Source organism: Lichenostomus cassidix, chromosome Z, assembly GCF_008360975.1.
Source record: "Lichenostomus cassidix isolate B80296 chromosome Z, HeHo_3.0, whole genome shotgun sequence".
Taxonomy (NCBI): Eukaryota; Metazoa; Chordata; class Aves; order Passeriformes; family Meliphagidae; genus Lichenostomus; species Lichenostomus cassidix.
This window is the reverse complement of record NC_139511.1, coordinates 33,298,730-33,314,105: the sequence shown is the minus strand read 5'-3', so window position 1 is coordinate 33,314,105 and position 15,376 is coordinate 33,298,730. Positions and strand designations below refer to the sequence as shown.

Here is a 15,376-nt window from a genome sequence, read left to right as displayed (position 1 = left end):
ATCTTAAGAATGAGAATGTCAAATAAAGAATTACAAATTTTAGTCTTGTTAATACAAAGCAATGCACTTATTTACATACTTTTATCTTCAGTGTATATTTCAACTAACAGGAGTTTAAACCCACATAATACTGCAAAGCTATAGGCTGATTCTTACACCAACAATATTGGAAAAAAGGCTTGAGAAGGCTTGAGATCTGTTTCTTTACAGAGTTTATTTACAAACCCAAAATCTCCAAGTTGTCTGGTTACCAGTTAGAAAAGAATTTTTGAAAGGTCACAGACATAAATAGGAATTTTGAATCAGCAGTACTGATAATTTAAAACTACATCCTCACTTGCATAATAACTAGGAATTTATTTTTAATTTGTTCTTAAAATGATAAATTTTATACCAAAACTCTTATTTTGGAACTCAGAATAGACTTCTCTTCCACCTCTTCACTACCCAGATTCTTGATGGAGCTCTTGATTATAAAAACTGAGATTTTTTTTAACTTAAAAAGGAAAAACAAAGGGGCACAAAGGACATAAACTATGCACCTTGAATGGCAAGTAGAGGCAGTCCCTGTGCAATTCTGATAATCAGAATATTCTTTATACTAGCAACATTATAATCACAAAATTACACTTAACATATTGAATAGTTTATGTCACATGAAATCAGAAAAATAATTGCAAAACAGTATACTATATCTTGATTTAATTTTTGGGGACCTTTTCCGGAAGAACAACATTACAATGGCATATAACCTTTACAATGACAGTTTTGTTTCAGGCAGTAACTTTGCCTTCCAAAATGTGCTATCAAGTCAGTGACTACAGCAGTTTGCTTGAATTTTCAGTTGCAAGCATTACCAGCAAAAAAAGATTTTTTAAGGGTAAAAAAGCTAACAGAAACAAAATACTTCAGTAAGTACTTTCATCCATTCTGTATCACTAAGAAAGCCAACCACTGTATGCAGCAACATATGAAAATGGCTAGGAGAAGCTGTCAAATCTTCGTGCAAGAACTTCAAGGTAAAGAAGATTGTTCAAACCATTTCTGCACAAGGCAAGCAATTAAATGTTACAAAGCACTACGACTCAAAAGTGCAAAAATAATGACAAGGTGATTTTTAAATTAGTTTCTCTATCTCTGTATGTTTCAGAAGTATATCCATCTGCAAAAACGACCATACTTTAAAGTCTGAATAGGCTAAGTGTGTATTTGGATATACGCAATTCTTTGCCTTGCATTTGCTAGTTATACCTGTGAAAGGCTTTTAGGTACCCTCTAATTTCTGTGCTTTCAATAAGAAGCTTAACAGACTACAGCTGTTGATAGACTTATTTGAACATTACTGTATTTGCTTTAATACCTTCAAAGTTCAGACAGACAATCATTAACAATAAAGAGCTACATAAAAATACATATTTTTAATATTTGTAAAGAAATTTTGGTTTTTAATGAAAATGGTTACTGCACATTACAGCTGGATATTAAGCAAAAGGTATTAATAAACTTTTTCTTCCATTTATTTTGACAGTGGCTAGAGCACTTCACTCATTCCTATTAATTTCCCAGTTTCCTCCATTAATCACTCACCCTTATATTTGACCTAGAAATAATATATATTTGAATTGACAAAAAACCTTCCAACTTTAATAGAGGAAAATTACATTCTTTATTTTAAAATTTTCCATTTGGTACTTTATTATGGACAAGTAAGAGAAACAGTGAGTTCTACATTCTTGATAATGGAAACAGAAACTGGGAAACTAATGGGAATGAAAGAGGGGTTTAACTAAACCCTTTAGCTACAGTTTTTGGTATCCAACTCTTCCATTATTTTCTTGTACTATATAAAATCATTTAGATATTTCATTCACGTCCAGTGACACACTTCAGTTTGATAAACAGATTCTTCAGTTTCTTCATATTTACTAATGTTTCGTCTTGTAGTCTCATTCTGCTCTCAGTAAGACAATAATGAAGTAAAACCTAGATGACAGAATCCACTTTCTGTGCAAAAGAATGAAAGCTTTGGATGGAAGAAAAATGAAAATTATTTCTTGTACTTTTTACTCTTATTAAGTACATTTAAGAACTTATTGTTCACACAAGTAGCACAGCACACAATCAAGCAGTGAATTTACAAAACACAAAGGAGTTAATTCAGTTACATTTTTACATTCTACGCAACTAGGATTTTTTTTCTTTCTTAAAGAGCACACAATAAAACTCAAACTATAGTCTCTATATGATATACACACAAAACTATAGTATCTAATATAATCTCTGGTTGTTAAGAGAATCAAATGGGATACGGTTTTAATTTTTTTATTGTCTACTTGTCTGATTTACAGTATGAAGATAACATACACTCTATGATTATTAGCATTCTTGTTTGACACAATACATTCCCCAGTCTGGTGCTAAAATATTTTTATTTCCTAATTAGAATAATTTACCAAGTAATAGTTTTAAGCCAGGTCATTCACAGAACACCACGGAAGGAACACTCCCTAAAATTTCACATTAAGCATAAATTAATTTTTTAATAAGCTAGCTTGGTAATATCATCAAGCCACTGCCTATCTAGGCAAAAGGTGTATTCAATACAAGACTTGAAAATGCCTCATGCAAAGCCTCACCAGTCCAAGCCTTGTGCTTCGTCCAAGCAGTGAGCTCAGCTCTTCCTCAACAGAAGAGCAACATTACACTCTCAGTACCAGGTCAGGAGTTGCTACCCTATGAATACCAATTCGTTCAAGGAGCAGAGCCAGAGACCAAGACAGGCAAAACAAAGAGCTAACAAACCATTCTTTCTCATTCAGCAACTGAAACATGCAATTTCTAACCTGTATAAGGTGAGAAAGGATAGTGTTTTCCAATGCATAAAAAATGCAGTGTGGCTCACTAGAGAGGGAATGGAAGCCCTAGACAGCAAGCTATACTGGAGGCCTGTTTTAACACAGTGTAAACTGGCTACATTGATCTCAATAAACCATTTGAAGAAGCAGAGCCCTCCTTTTGGTACAGATGCCTTTGTGGAAGGAGCCATGTCCACAGCATAGCCTCTTTTCCCCACAGAACAACATTTGGAATTATTACCACAAGGAAAACTAAACTACTGCTAAGGTTACATTGATTTTTGTCATGGCTGTACAGCAGCACCAGGATCAGACAACACTTAGTCAAAGGCTATCTTAAATTAATTCAGTATCAAGAGAAGAAATAAATCTACTGTTGGAAAACAACCAAGAGCTCAGCAACACAGTCAGAATGCTAGCAGTCAAGGACTGTATTAGTTATGTTGTACAATTAACCAAACAGGTAATATCACAATACAGCAAGAGAAATACTGTGCTGAAATCTACCTTTCACAGGGTCAGCAACAAAGAAGGACCATCGTGCCTGAGGTCTGCTGTTCAGCATGGCTCTGCTAGCTTTAATTTGTCCTCTTTCAAATTTGATAGTTATCTGAAATTTCATTCAGCTTTCCCGTAAAATTAACTCATAACCTGTATCTCTCTCGTCACTGAAAGAGAAATCCACAGTTCTTACCAAAGGATTTCCAAACTACAGTACTCCATCTTTGATAGCCAGATCTACCTCCAGCAAACACAGACAGATTTGGTAAGTTTGGTAAATTTTGAATGTTCTTTACTAAACCAGGGTTTAAAATGCTATCCAAAGCTCCCCAAACCCTCAGAAATTCAAACAGTAAAACAAGGCACAGCACAGATCTTATCAGTGATAATTCTTGCTTATTTTTCAGACTTCACAATGGCAAGGTGGAGTAGCAGTTAGCAGATCAGAAATCAGGTGAAAGTTTTTATAATCTTGATACCATTCTTCAGACCTCTGAAACCAATTTTTGACAGGTTGAATCCAAAACCAAACTGTGATATACAATGTGCCACCAAAAAATGCATGTAGGCATGATCTTCAATAGTCAAACTAGGAACTTCTCTGAAAAGACAATGTTCTTCTGAAGGATGAAAAAGTGCACTCTTCCAGGTAAATTAAAAGTTTGGTGATGACTGAAAGAAGCTAGGACAGAAAAATTGCTAAAGAAAGGGGGGGAAAATTGTAAATATAGAACTGTATCTACTCTGAATAAAATAAAAAGCGCACAATAAAAAACACACATGTAACCAACTGACCACAAGGTGCTTTCATTCAGGATGATCTCATTCAAAGTGGACTATGTTAAAAATAATCATATCCAATAGAACTATGTATAAATAAAGCTACTAAATATCACCACTTATTGAAGTTGTATTACAGCTTATGCATCAACACTAATGAGATATTTTAAACAAAGAACTGTAAGATTTGTTATAATGCAACATGACCAACAGAAAACAAGTAACTTTAGTATTTTATTTTAAAAATCATTAAAAATTAATTTTAATAAAAAATTCCTAATTTAGTTCAGATCTAGGTTCCATCAAGCCATGAGTAAGTTGCTTTGTCTCCAAACATGAAATAAAAAACAAGCCTGACCACAACTTAATTTTAAAAAGTAACCAAGAAAGTCAGCCTCCAATTTTTATTCCGTTTGTGGGATTTGGGCATTTATGCCTACATTCTTTGGAAGAGCTTTGCTAATCAGTGGTGTTTCTCCCTTAAGAGAGGTTGGGGCCAAATGCCACTTTGAGTAATTAAATGTATTTGCTGAATTGAAATTCTTTCTACAGCTTCAGCTTTTCTATCTATTAAACATGGTGTTTTTATTGAGGAATGTGGTTATTGCATTCAGCTCCATTCATAGCATACATTTCTGTTTTGCAACTGAAATCCCAAAAGATAACATATATACACTGCCGCAGCCCTGACCCAGCCTGTATAAAGAACAACATAGGCTCAATGAGAGGCATACTATAAAATACATACTGAAGATCTGACCCACAATAATGGCATTTTTTCCCGCTACAAAAGCATCAAAAACAAGGCTGCTGGAAATCATTATCACTTGACTTAATTTAGCCAGGCCTGTCTTGCTGTGCATGGTTACGAGACATTTATTAAGGCTTTTCTCTCCTACTTTCTTGAGGGTAAAGACAGCCTTACATTAGTAACTAAGTGCTTCAAGGCAGAACATAATAATGGCAAGTAGTCTTATAATACCTACTATTAAAAAAATAAAAAAACAACAAAGAAAAAAATAGAAAAAGCCCCAGACACACACACAAAAAAAGAAACCCTAAACAAACCTCCACAATTCATGTATAATTTTAGCAAAATCAACCATTGCTAAAAATAGAGGCTGGTTTGATTTCTCCCCTCCCTAACCTAAAGCTCTAAGTGGTGCAACTAATGGCTCAGTTCAATATTTTCAGCTCTTTTTTTATGCATTTATTTTTAAACAAAGTGATATTTACTGCAGTCTTACTACTTCACCTAAATTTAGCAAGAAGTTATAAATTATTCCCATATAAACAAAAGCAGTATGCTTTTAATTTCCAGAAAATTCCCTTCTATAACTGTATTCCAAAATGATACTACAGCTTTTTACAAAACCACCAGCGTAAGGATTTTAAATGTAATGAAACTGACAGAAATTGAAGAAAGCCAAAGCATGTCAATTCTAAAAAGCTAAGTTTATCTAGTTGTTCGAGACACAATTGACCTTTATTGCATTTCATCTGTAAAGGTAACTTAATGGTCTTCTTTCTGAAAATATAGCTAAAAAGACATATCTCCTTACTAGGTCACACATCTGAATACAAACACAATTATCAAAACATGACCTAGTTCTGAAAAGCAAGAAGTAGAATACATTTTAAATGAGATTACAGTATTAAACTCGGATAGAAAAAAGAACAAAATAGGAGACTGTAAATACTGTTCCCTGGCTGCGAAACATTCTGCAGTAGCAAATACTAATTTGAAAATTGTCTCCCGCTCTTAACTATCTCACAGCATTCTAGCTATTGCTGGGCAAGAAAAATATCATTATTTTCAATATACAGATTAATCACAGTGACCGAACGCAAATACAATGTCTCTATAGATCTACATAAATTACATTTTGTAATGACAGATCACTTCTTCAGAAGAATAAAGAAAAAAATTAAGAACCTCTGACTCATCATGAAATTAATGTTCATTTCTATTCAGAAGGGCATCATGCAATCCACCCATCTAATCTAACCTAATATATATATTTTTTTAATCTTGTCCACCATTTCCTGATGTGGGGAACGACACAGGAGACCCCCACCTGGGGTAATGCAACCAGCTCTGGGGTCCTGAGGATGGACACTGACCTGCTGGAGTGAGTCCAGAGGAGGGACACCAAGTTGATCAGAGGGATGGAGCACCTCTCCTGTGATGAAAGGCTGACAGAAATGGTATTGTTCAGTATGGAAAAGAGAAGGCTTTGGAGTGACCCAACTGCAGCCTTCCAGTACCCGGAGGGACCTTACAAGATAGATGGAGAGGGACTTTTTACAAGAGAGTGTAGCAACAGGACAAGACAAATGGATTCAAACAGATTTAGATTAGATTTTAGGGAGAAATTCTTTACTGTGAGGGTGGTGAGGCCCCGGAGCAGGTTGACTAGACAAATTGTGGATGCGCCAGAACTGGAAGTGTTCAAGGTCATGCTAGTGGGATGGAACAAGATGATCTAAAGGTCTCTTCCAACCCAAACCATTTTAAGGTTCTACGATTTCCAAACTGATCTGCAAAGACCTTCCAGAAAAATCTTTAATCCATCCCATAACTATATCTACTGTTGAGGGAGGGAGAGAGGGAGGGAGGAAAGGGAAAGGGGGAGAAAGAGGCAAAGATGGGAGAGCACAGAGACACTTGGTCAATCTAAGCAAAAAGTTTTGTTCCAGTATCAGGCCTAGGCTCTATCTTCAAATCCTGTCTCTTTTCCAACCAATGTCATGCATGTGACTTGCTAGTACATTCCCACACAAACTTTCCTAACTAGTTACTTCAGTGACCTCGATTCTCCAATATTAATTCCACTTGCTCACAATTCCATGCTTCCTTCTCAAGTAACTATAAATCAATTAATGAAAGCACTCACTTTGGTTTCCTAAACTTCAAGTAATTCACTATAAGCCTTTTAGGTAAAAGTGAAAGGTTGCTTACATATTCAGTAGTTAAATACTTGCATAGGAACCTTAATGAAGATGAAGAAAATCAAACATTTTTCTTTTTTTTTTTCAACCCTGAGACAAAACAAAGCATCAATATTTATCCGTATCAAACAAAGTGAATGTTTTTCAGCCATTCAGTGAAGAATGCCAAATCCAAATAATATTTATTCAGACTTTAGAAATTTTCTCACTTAAAAAAATTGAAAATATTTGAATTTTAAAAAAACTATTTACTAATCATAGGAAAATCTTGAAACCAGTTGCCCATATTTAAACACTAATAGCAGCTTAAAGTACTTCCAGTAACTTCAAGCCAAGGAAAGCTGAAAAAATTATTACTTCATGCTAAGACAGCTTCCCAAAATTCTTACAAAGTAAATGAATGGAATGACTTGTTGCCACTTGCTTGGTATTCCAATAAAAGGACAAATACCAGCATGATATACAGTATCAGCTGCAGGAAATGAATGATCTCTTCACTTCTAGGTATTTTAGAGACTTCACTTATTTAAATAGCCTTGAGTGTCCACTTCAAAGACATTACATTCATTTCAGGACTCTATGTATTACCTAATCAAAGATTCATTCCTCAGCAGTTTGTCATTTACCTAAAAAAAAAACCTGGTATCCATTCATAACATTCTGCCAAACCAAAATCTGACATAGTGTTCTTAAGAAAATGCATCTAAATTTTCTGAGTATTTTCTGAGTAATTATTTATTCCTCAGAGCTGTGTGCCAAAATTTCAAGGGACAGAATACATTTTATATTTAAGTTAAATGTAGAAAATTAATTTCTTCAAACTTGGAACACTACACTTGTCTTTTCAGATCATACTGGCAATAACCTGTTGAAAAATAATGATATTTAAACTGACCAGCAGAGATGTAGAAATATAATTATTTGATGGTGAATTTGTAATGTAAACCTGACAGAGAAATTACTGTCCTTAAAAACTGATACAAGTTGATTAAAATCCAAAACTGTTAACAGGTTTTTCTGCACCAAAACATATTAAACAAAATTTTAGGAGACCTTAGTAGCTAAATTTCTATCAGCAGCTGATGTTTAACATTTTTCTAAAACATATTAGACTGTATTAACTACTCCAACTACAACAATGCAATAGCATGAATTCTAAAGCACATTGGTGTCACAGAACAATCTGTCACTGAACAATCTGTCCTTTATAAAAACGCCAGGGCAAACTGCCTCTATTCCAGTTGAGATTTAGTTCTTCTAGCACTCTTTAAAAAAGTACAACTCAACTTGGAACATTTTAAAAGAATAAACACACTATGATTCATATTTATCAACATACTCAATAATCCTTATGGGTTCCTTCCAATCCAAGATCTGCAATGTGATACTACATATTTAGGGATACTCTGCTACCTGTCAAAAATTAACTATGCATGTTTATGTCATGCCTTTGATCTAACATTCTCAGGTTGAAGTTATAATAACATTTTTTAAGGGAGAGGTTACTTACCCAATTCATTAATAGTTGCTCTTGCTCTGGAGACAAAAGAACTAACTTCACTTGAGTGCATTTTTGCCCTTTCTTTAAGGTCAGCACCTGTAAGTGATATTTCATATATATGTTAGCAAGCTGTAAATGGTATTGTAAATACATTTTCAAAAGTAAAATAATTTTTCATTCATAAAAATTTTAAGCCTACTTCTAGACAAGGAGTTTAAATTGGTCACATAAATTTTCCGCAGATTTCAAGGAAAACATGAACTATTTTTCAAGGAAAAACAAAAACAAAATGCCCCAAACAAACAAAAACCAAGAAATCCATAACCAGATTTTCACTAAGTATATTCTTCCCAGTGGCATTTCTTTTTCTCTTATAAAAATAGTTTATGAACAGTAGCATTTACGCTTATGGTTCATCTGTCATGCTATTTGATTTTCCCAACTGTGTCACAAAGTCTGATAAATATGTTTTTTTCATATTGTACTCTTGTTATTCTCATATTGGTAGATCATACAGTACATACATTGCATGGTTTTACATTAACAGACTATATTTATTCAAATAAAAATGCTACAGTGGACCAATTTTTCAGCTCACTTTCAACTCATTTACTTAAATGTATTTTAGAATGTTACATACCATTATTTTTTGTTTGTCAAAAAGGCCACAACTTGAAAAATTTTACCTATTTCTTCATGAGTATATAAAAATTATTCTGTTCAATAAGCATACTATAACTAGACATTGACATAGATGTGTTTTTAAAAACTCACTTATAGGAAAAACTAAGACTTTCTCTCACAAGTGTGTAAAAAAAAAGAAACTAACAATAATTATACCTAAATACAGAAGCCTATCTTTCTTATAGAGGAACAATACATAAAACAGACAAAACCCGCATAGACATATTTACTCTCCAAAGAATTGAAACAGTAATTTAGCATATTTCTTTTTTCCATTTGGTAAAAATTAACCTATTGAGTTAGTGTCTTTGCATGCTGGAAAAGCCTAAAGAAGAAAACAACCCAAAAAAAGCAATAAAAAAAGTTTATGTTTCTCTACCCTGAGAACACTATCCCTTCAGAAAAATGCATTGAACTCAGATTAAATTAAGATTGTAGATCAGAATTTTAAATTATGCAGTCATGGGTTTCATTTCCCCTTTTACCTTTCTGGATTTAACTCACGCTAGGCCTCCTGACCCTCTTCATCAAATGTAGTTTTAGACATACTTTTGTTGAGAGGATTAGCTGCAATGCTAATCAATTCTAGACTACCTCTGTGAAAATCAGTATCTCAAGATGACATTTTCTGATGGATATACACTTGTTGTTTTAAAGTACCATGCCCAATAATGTAGCTCTACAACTTTTCTTCTACTTCAGTCATAGCATCCTCATTTCACTGTGACTTCTGTTCTCCTTCAACATACGTCAATGTAAAATCAATGAAGCATCAGTCCAGGCTGCATTTGAATATTTCCTGCTAAGTAATGTTAAGCTTAATTTACACTAGCAGGCACTTTGCCAAAAACTTTGAAACAACCTTCTAGCGTGTGCCCCAACTGACACAGTAGGACAGGCCAATTGATCAGACAGTACAAAACAGGAATTACTATGGTCAAGCCTGCACTGCAGCAAAACTGCAACTGCTACCTCCGTAATTCACAATCAGTGCATACAGAAATCTTGCCAGGAACTCAGAAAGCAAACAAAATTTGCATCCATAATTCTGGATAGAATTCTAAATCATATAAAACTGCAAATAATTTTCACAAATCCATTTATGTATAGAGTTCTGGAGCTAAAAGGAGCTTTTGAAACATCATGTTTAAGAAGTTAAGCTGTAAATTGCTTTAAAAGGCACATCAGCAAGCATGTGAATCAAAAAATATAATCTACTTGATACTAGTTAATATCTGGATCTAGCTTCTTCAACTCTGTTCAAAACACTGCCTAAGTAAGAAGCTGTATGTTTTATAAACAAAAACCTCTTTGGCTGTACAATGCGACTCAAAACTTCCACACACTGCAATCCTGCTCACTGGGCATCCCCATGAAAGGGATTATAAAGAAAACATCCAGTATCACTGCTAAGAAAATCTTCTGTAAATATAAGACTAAGGCAATTTTTAGGGTTTGATTTATTCAAACCCTAAAATAAATGGAATATATGAATATATGAATAGAAAAATGGACTCAACCATAAGAAACCTCAACCCTTCTAAAATAAAAAATACACTGCAGACTTCTTCCTTCACTTACAATATAGACTTACAATTCCTTCAAGACATTTACATAAATCAATTAAATATTCAATAAAAACCTTGTTTAAGAATGGATTAAAACACAGCTAGCAAAGAAATTTCAAGTACAATAGCTGATCTTAGTGCCTTAATCAACTTTTGTAAACTAAGGTTTCCTTTTTTTAAGTGTTTCTCCCTCATAAATGTCAGGGAAACTGTAAGAGCCCTTTTGGTAGCCCTTTATCTATTTCAGCTCTCCAAAGAATAATAATAGTAATTGAAGCTTTCTCAGAAGAATTTTAGTCAGAAGCCATTCACTGCAGTCCAAAAGAACACACTCCTTGGCATCCTCTGGGTCACAGGAGATGGAACTGCCACCAACTTAATACCTTTGTTCCTGTTGTAAGATTTGACTACTGGTTAAAGAATTATTGAAGAATTCTGTGACCCATATATGAGAGAACTATTCACATATTTCTTCAAAACCTGTTCTCAAGTCAGCAGTAGAAAAGGTTATGTTTCTGAAGCTAGCCATGAAGGAGAATGCAGGCTGAACCAGCGAGCTCTGCTCTCTCAGCTGCTGAAATCAAAGACCCCTCCTCTCACCCCAGGTTTTCTACTTCAAAGTAGCCGAGAATGGTATTTGCTTAACTGCTGAGAGCAACAAAGTAGCTAAGGTTTTCAAACCACAAAAAGTCTGACACAACAAAACTCTACAATTTTAACATGGGCCGCAGCTGAAATGGGTGGACAGTTTGACCTATCTGCTCCCCCACATCCACACCCAACAGACTCTGGGGGCTCTGCTGTGGGCCCATTCCTCCCCACCACAATGAACTCAGAACTCTCTAAGCCCTCCTACCCAAGAAGGAAAAGGGCAAGCCTGAGCTACCAGCGAGCTGAGGCAAACTGACTGTTGCAGTTTTGATGGTACACCATAATTATATCCCCACAACCATCCGGTTTGTACTGGAGCATGAATCGTTGTTTTCTATATGTTCTGCTTCCTGGTGTTTCGATGCTTTGTCCCACAAATTGATTTTTATCCACTCAGAACAATAACAGAAGCTGTGATTTCAGGAGCTTTGCCCCACAATTCTCACCTCACTGGTCCCATCATTTTATGAACTACATTTTAAATATCATGAAATGCCATTTTCAAATTACTAGCTGCTACTACAGGACAAAAGAGAAGTGCCACTGTGAAAGACTACATTGACAGTACCATCAACCACTTCCTCCTACAGCTATATTAAGATTCGGTCAGGTACTCTCCACTTGTAAATAAGCTCTTCTTGAATCAATTTAATTCACAGAAGTATCACTTCAAAATTTACACAGCAAACTCGTAGGAGAGAAGTCTCCTGCACACTTCCAATGAACAGATATGGTTGAAAAACACCAGTATAAACAGCAGTCTGTCAGAGGTCTGTTGTGCAGCAAGTACGTAAACTGGTCTCTCCAAATCAATCCTTGAAACTGATGTAAGGAAGATACATGGTGTTTTAAATACTAACTACACTTGTATTGAGGTTTGTCAAGCCAAAAGAAAATCTACGGCTGATTTGATCCATCACTTTTTCACTTCCTTCCTCCAATACTGGAAGAAAATAGGAAGGTTAGTTTGTTTGACTTTTTCACCATACTTCCCCTAAATCTGAAAACCCTGTCATAATAACTCTCTTTTGCACGGTTTCAAACATTTGGCTATTTAATGGATGGCTATAGTACACTGTCAGACGAGAGAATTATTGCAGCATGTGCCTGACTTCCAGTTCATAGTGATGCCAGAGAAAATGTTTATTTGAGAAAGCCAAGGGCAGTCCAGCAAGATAGGGATATTGCTGTTATTCACCAGAATTTTTCTACCTACACATATGTATGACAAGGATGGCTATTCAACTCAGAGAACACACCAAAGGGAACCAATTTTTATAGCAATTATTCTGACCCCATGCCTCCTGCCTTATTTGGACATTTCCACAAACCTGCTAATCAGAATTTATATACTGTTGAAAAGCTGTATGTTGTGTTTGTAAGATATGTTCCAACTGTAAGCCCCACTTTCCAAATAATATAAATGCCTAGAAAACACACCAAAACGCACCACAATATCTCTAAATTAAAAGGCATAAAATTTAATGCTTTGTACATGACACTTAAGCAATTAACTTTCTTCAATAAATATTTCGTATTAAAAAAGTGGTTTTTTAGAAAGCTGAAACACCAAAATTCATCAGGGAAGTTATTCCACCAAGTGTCAAAAATGCTCGAAGTGTCTTTTGTCTGAGTAGAGGAAAGGAAGTGACACATGAACAGGCATTTGAGGTAGAATAAAGTATTAAATTCTTAGCACAGCAGTGTCATTGTGAGCTTGCCCTTTGATCTTACCAAACACAGCTCGACTAATTCTGTCAACACACCAAAATTGCAGTAAGGAAGCGACACTGGGGAATGTCAGAAGATACTGTCTTGCATACTGTAACCAATTCTTCTGTATCTTGTCAGCAAGAACAAAGAATGCTCAAAACAGCAGAACACAAAGGCACCACCTATCCAATCAAACAGATAAGGAATTTATAAAGGAAACTTACAACGCTTTCAGCTAGAAGTACAAAACATGCACTACCTCACCAATTAAAATGTTAAGAATTCCTATGAACCCACATCTTATTCCCACACAAAGCATTTAAGCAGACTATGAATTAATATGCCTCCTTCTCCATACATACTGAACTAAATAAAATACTGAGGGCAAAGGGCCAACTTTGACATACATTACAGATTAACTTATAACCACTAAAAAAAGAATAATCCATTAAGGTAAATGGAAATATCTTTTCTCAAAAGCAGATGTGTGCAACTCCTAGAGAAGCCATTGCAAGAAATGCAAGATTAGTTGAAGTCATTAGCAGAACATCAACAAACTTCTATGAGGCTAGTGATACCCCCAAAGGAAGGTGTACGTACATATGCAAGGACAACACTATAGTCAACTCACATTCAAAACCAGAAAGAGTTATCAACACTTTTTTTTTTTCTCCAAATGTCAAAGAATTTCAGAAATAAAGCTTTTACATCCTGAAACATATTCAGGACAACTTAAATCTCAATTTTAAAATTATAATACCTCATGAAACAAATACATTCATCTAAAGATAGTATCAAGTCTAACACAAAGTACACTTATTAACACAGTAATAAGTTACTAGTATTATTCTGTTGATACATACTTCCAGTTTATATCCTTATAATCCCTATTAAAACCCATAAAAGTGTAATTTAAATTTGATCATAATAATGTTACCCTGTAGATTAATGACTTTTATTTTGCTTTCAACTAACATTTTTCTGTATGTAAAGCTACATGCATGACAAATGACAGTACAAAACAATGTCAGTCACTACTGAAACCCTCGCCCATGTAAAACTAAAACATCTTAGGCTATGCAGACAAAATATGCATGCACAGCAGTAATAATTCCATTGTACCTCCAGCTCAGCCAGGAGGTACTCAGATCATCAATCTCTAACCATTAGAGCTATTACTGACTGTAATCTTGAATACAAATTAGTTCAACCTGCTCAATTAAGAACAGGCAGAATGCACCCTAATGACTGACATTCTGGACAACCTTTCGTAAAGTAACAAAAAAAAAAAAATCACCTATTTGATAAAATAATAGACAAGTCTAGACTGGAGATCTTATTTTTATCTTCTCATATAAAATCTCTCAAGATCACCTGGTCCAAACTTCTACCAAATGCATAGCCCTAGATTAGGTTGTCCAGGCCACTTCCAAGTCTTTAATACTGTTGGCAAGGGAGATTCCACCATTCCTCTGGAAAAGCTATCCCTATGATTAATTCTTAATAATCTTCGCACACTGGAAATTTTTTCTTTTTTAACTTGGACAGTATTTCCCTAGAGCAACCTGTGCCCACTGCCTCCTCCGTCACTGTAAAAACCTTTGTAAATAGAGTACTTTTCTCTGAATCGATGAGGCACAGGAAGACTATTTATCTCTCCCCCTTCCATCAACCTCCAACCCTCTAATGACCTTATGCTGGCCTACTAAGTGCTCAGTTGAACAAGCACATGCCTTGATCCGCTGATGATTCTCTTCCTGAAGCAGTCCATCACACGATTTGCCTTCTTTATGCCATATTATAGTACTAGCTCATGCTAAGTTTGCTGTCTCCCAGAACCCACAGGTGGCTTTACAGTACAGATATAACCCAGCCAGTGTGTTCCCAGCCTGTTCATTTAAGTTTATTCCATCCCAGATGCAGTTCCTATTAATCTTTGTTCAACACATGCAATTCTTGTTGGTCCAACTTTCCAGCCTGTCAGTGTTTCTGTGAATGAATGGTGGCTCCTCCTCTCCAGACATCTCCCTTCCTTCCACTTTGAAGTCATCTGCAAACTCAGCAAAGGTTCAGTCCTTTAATTAGACTATTTACAAAGATATTGAATAGCACTATCAGACCCAGCATTGGCTTTCAAGGAACTCCAAGGATCACCTGACAGTTTGACTTTG

General features: G+C 35.1%; 1 protein-coding gene across 2 annotated transcripts in view; it reads right to left on the bottom strand.

The window, feature by feature from the left end:
• The window catches only part of AUH (AU RNA binding methylglutaconyl-CoA hydratase), a 103,573-nt gene that overhangs the window by 62,705 nt on the left and 25,492 nt on the right, over positions 1-15,376 (bottom strand). For both annotated transcript variants that reach the window (XM_085043573.1, XM_085043572.1), the window contains exon 4: positions 8,599-8,685. In XM_085043573.1, the coding sequence (XP_084899699.1) occupies positions 8,599-8,685 (87 nt within the window). The remainder of the gene's footprint in view (positions 1-8,598; positions 8,686-15,376) is intronic.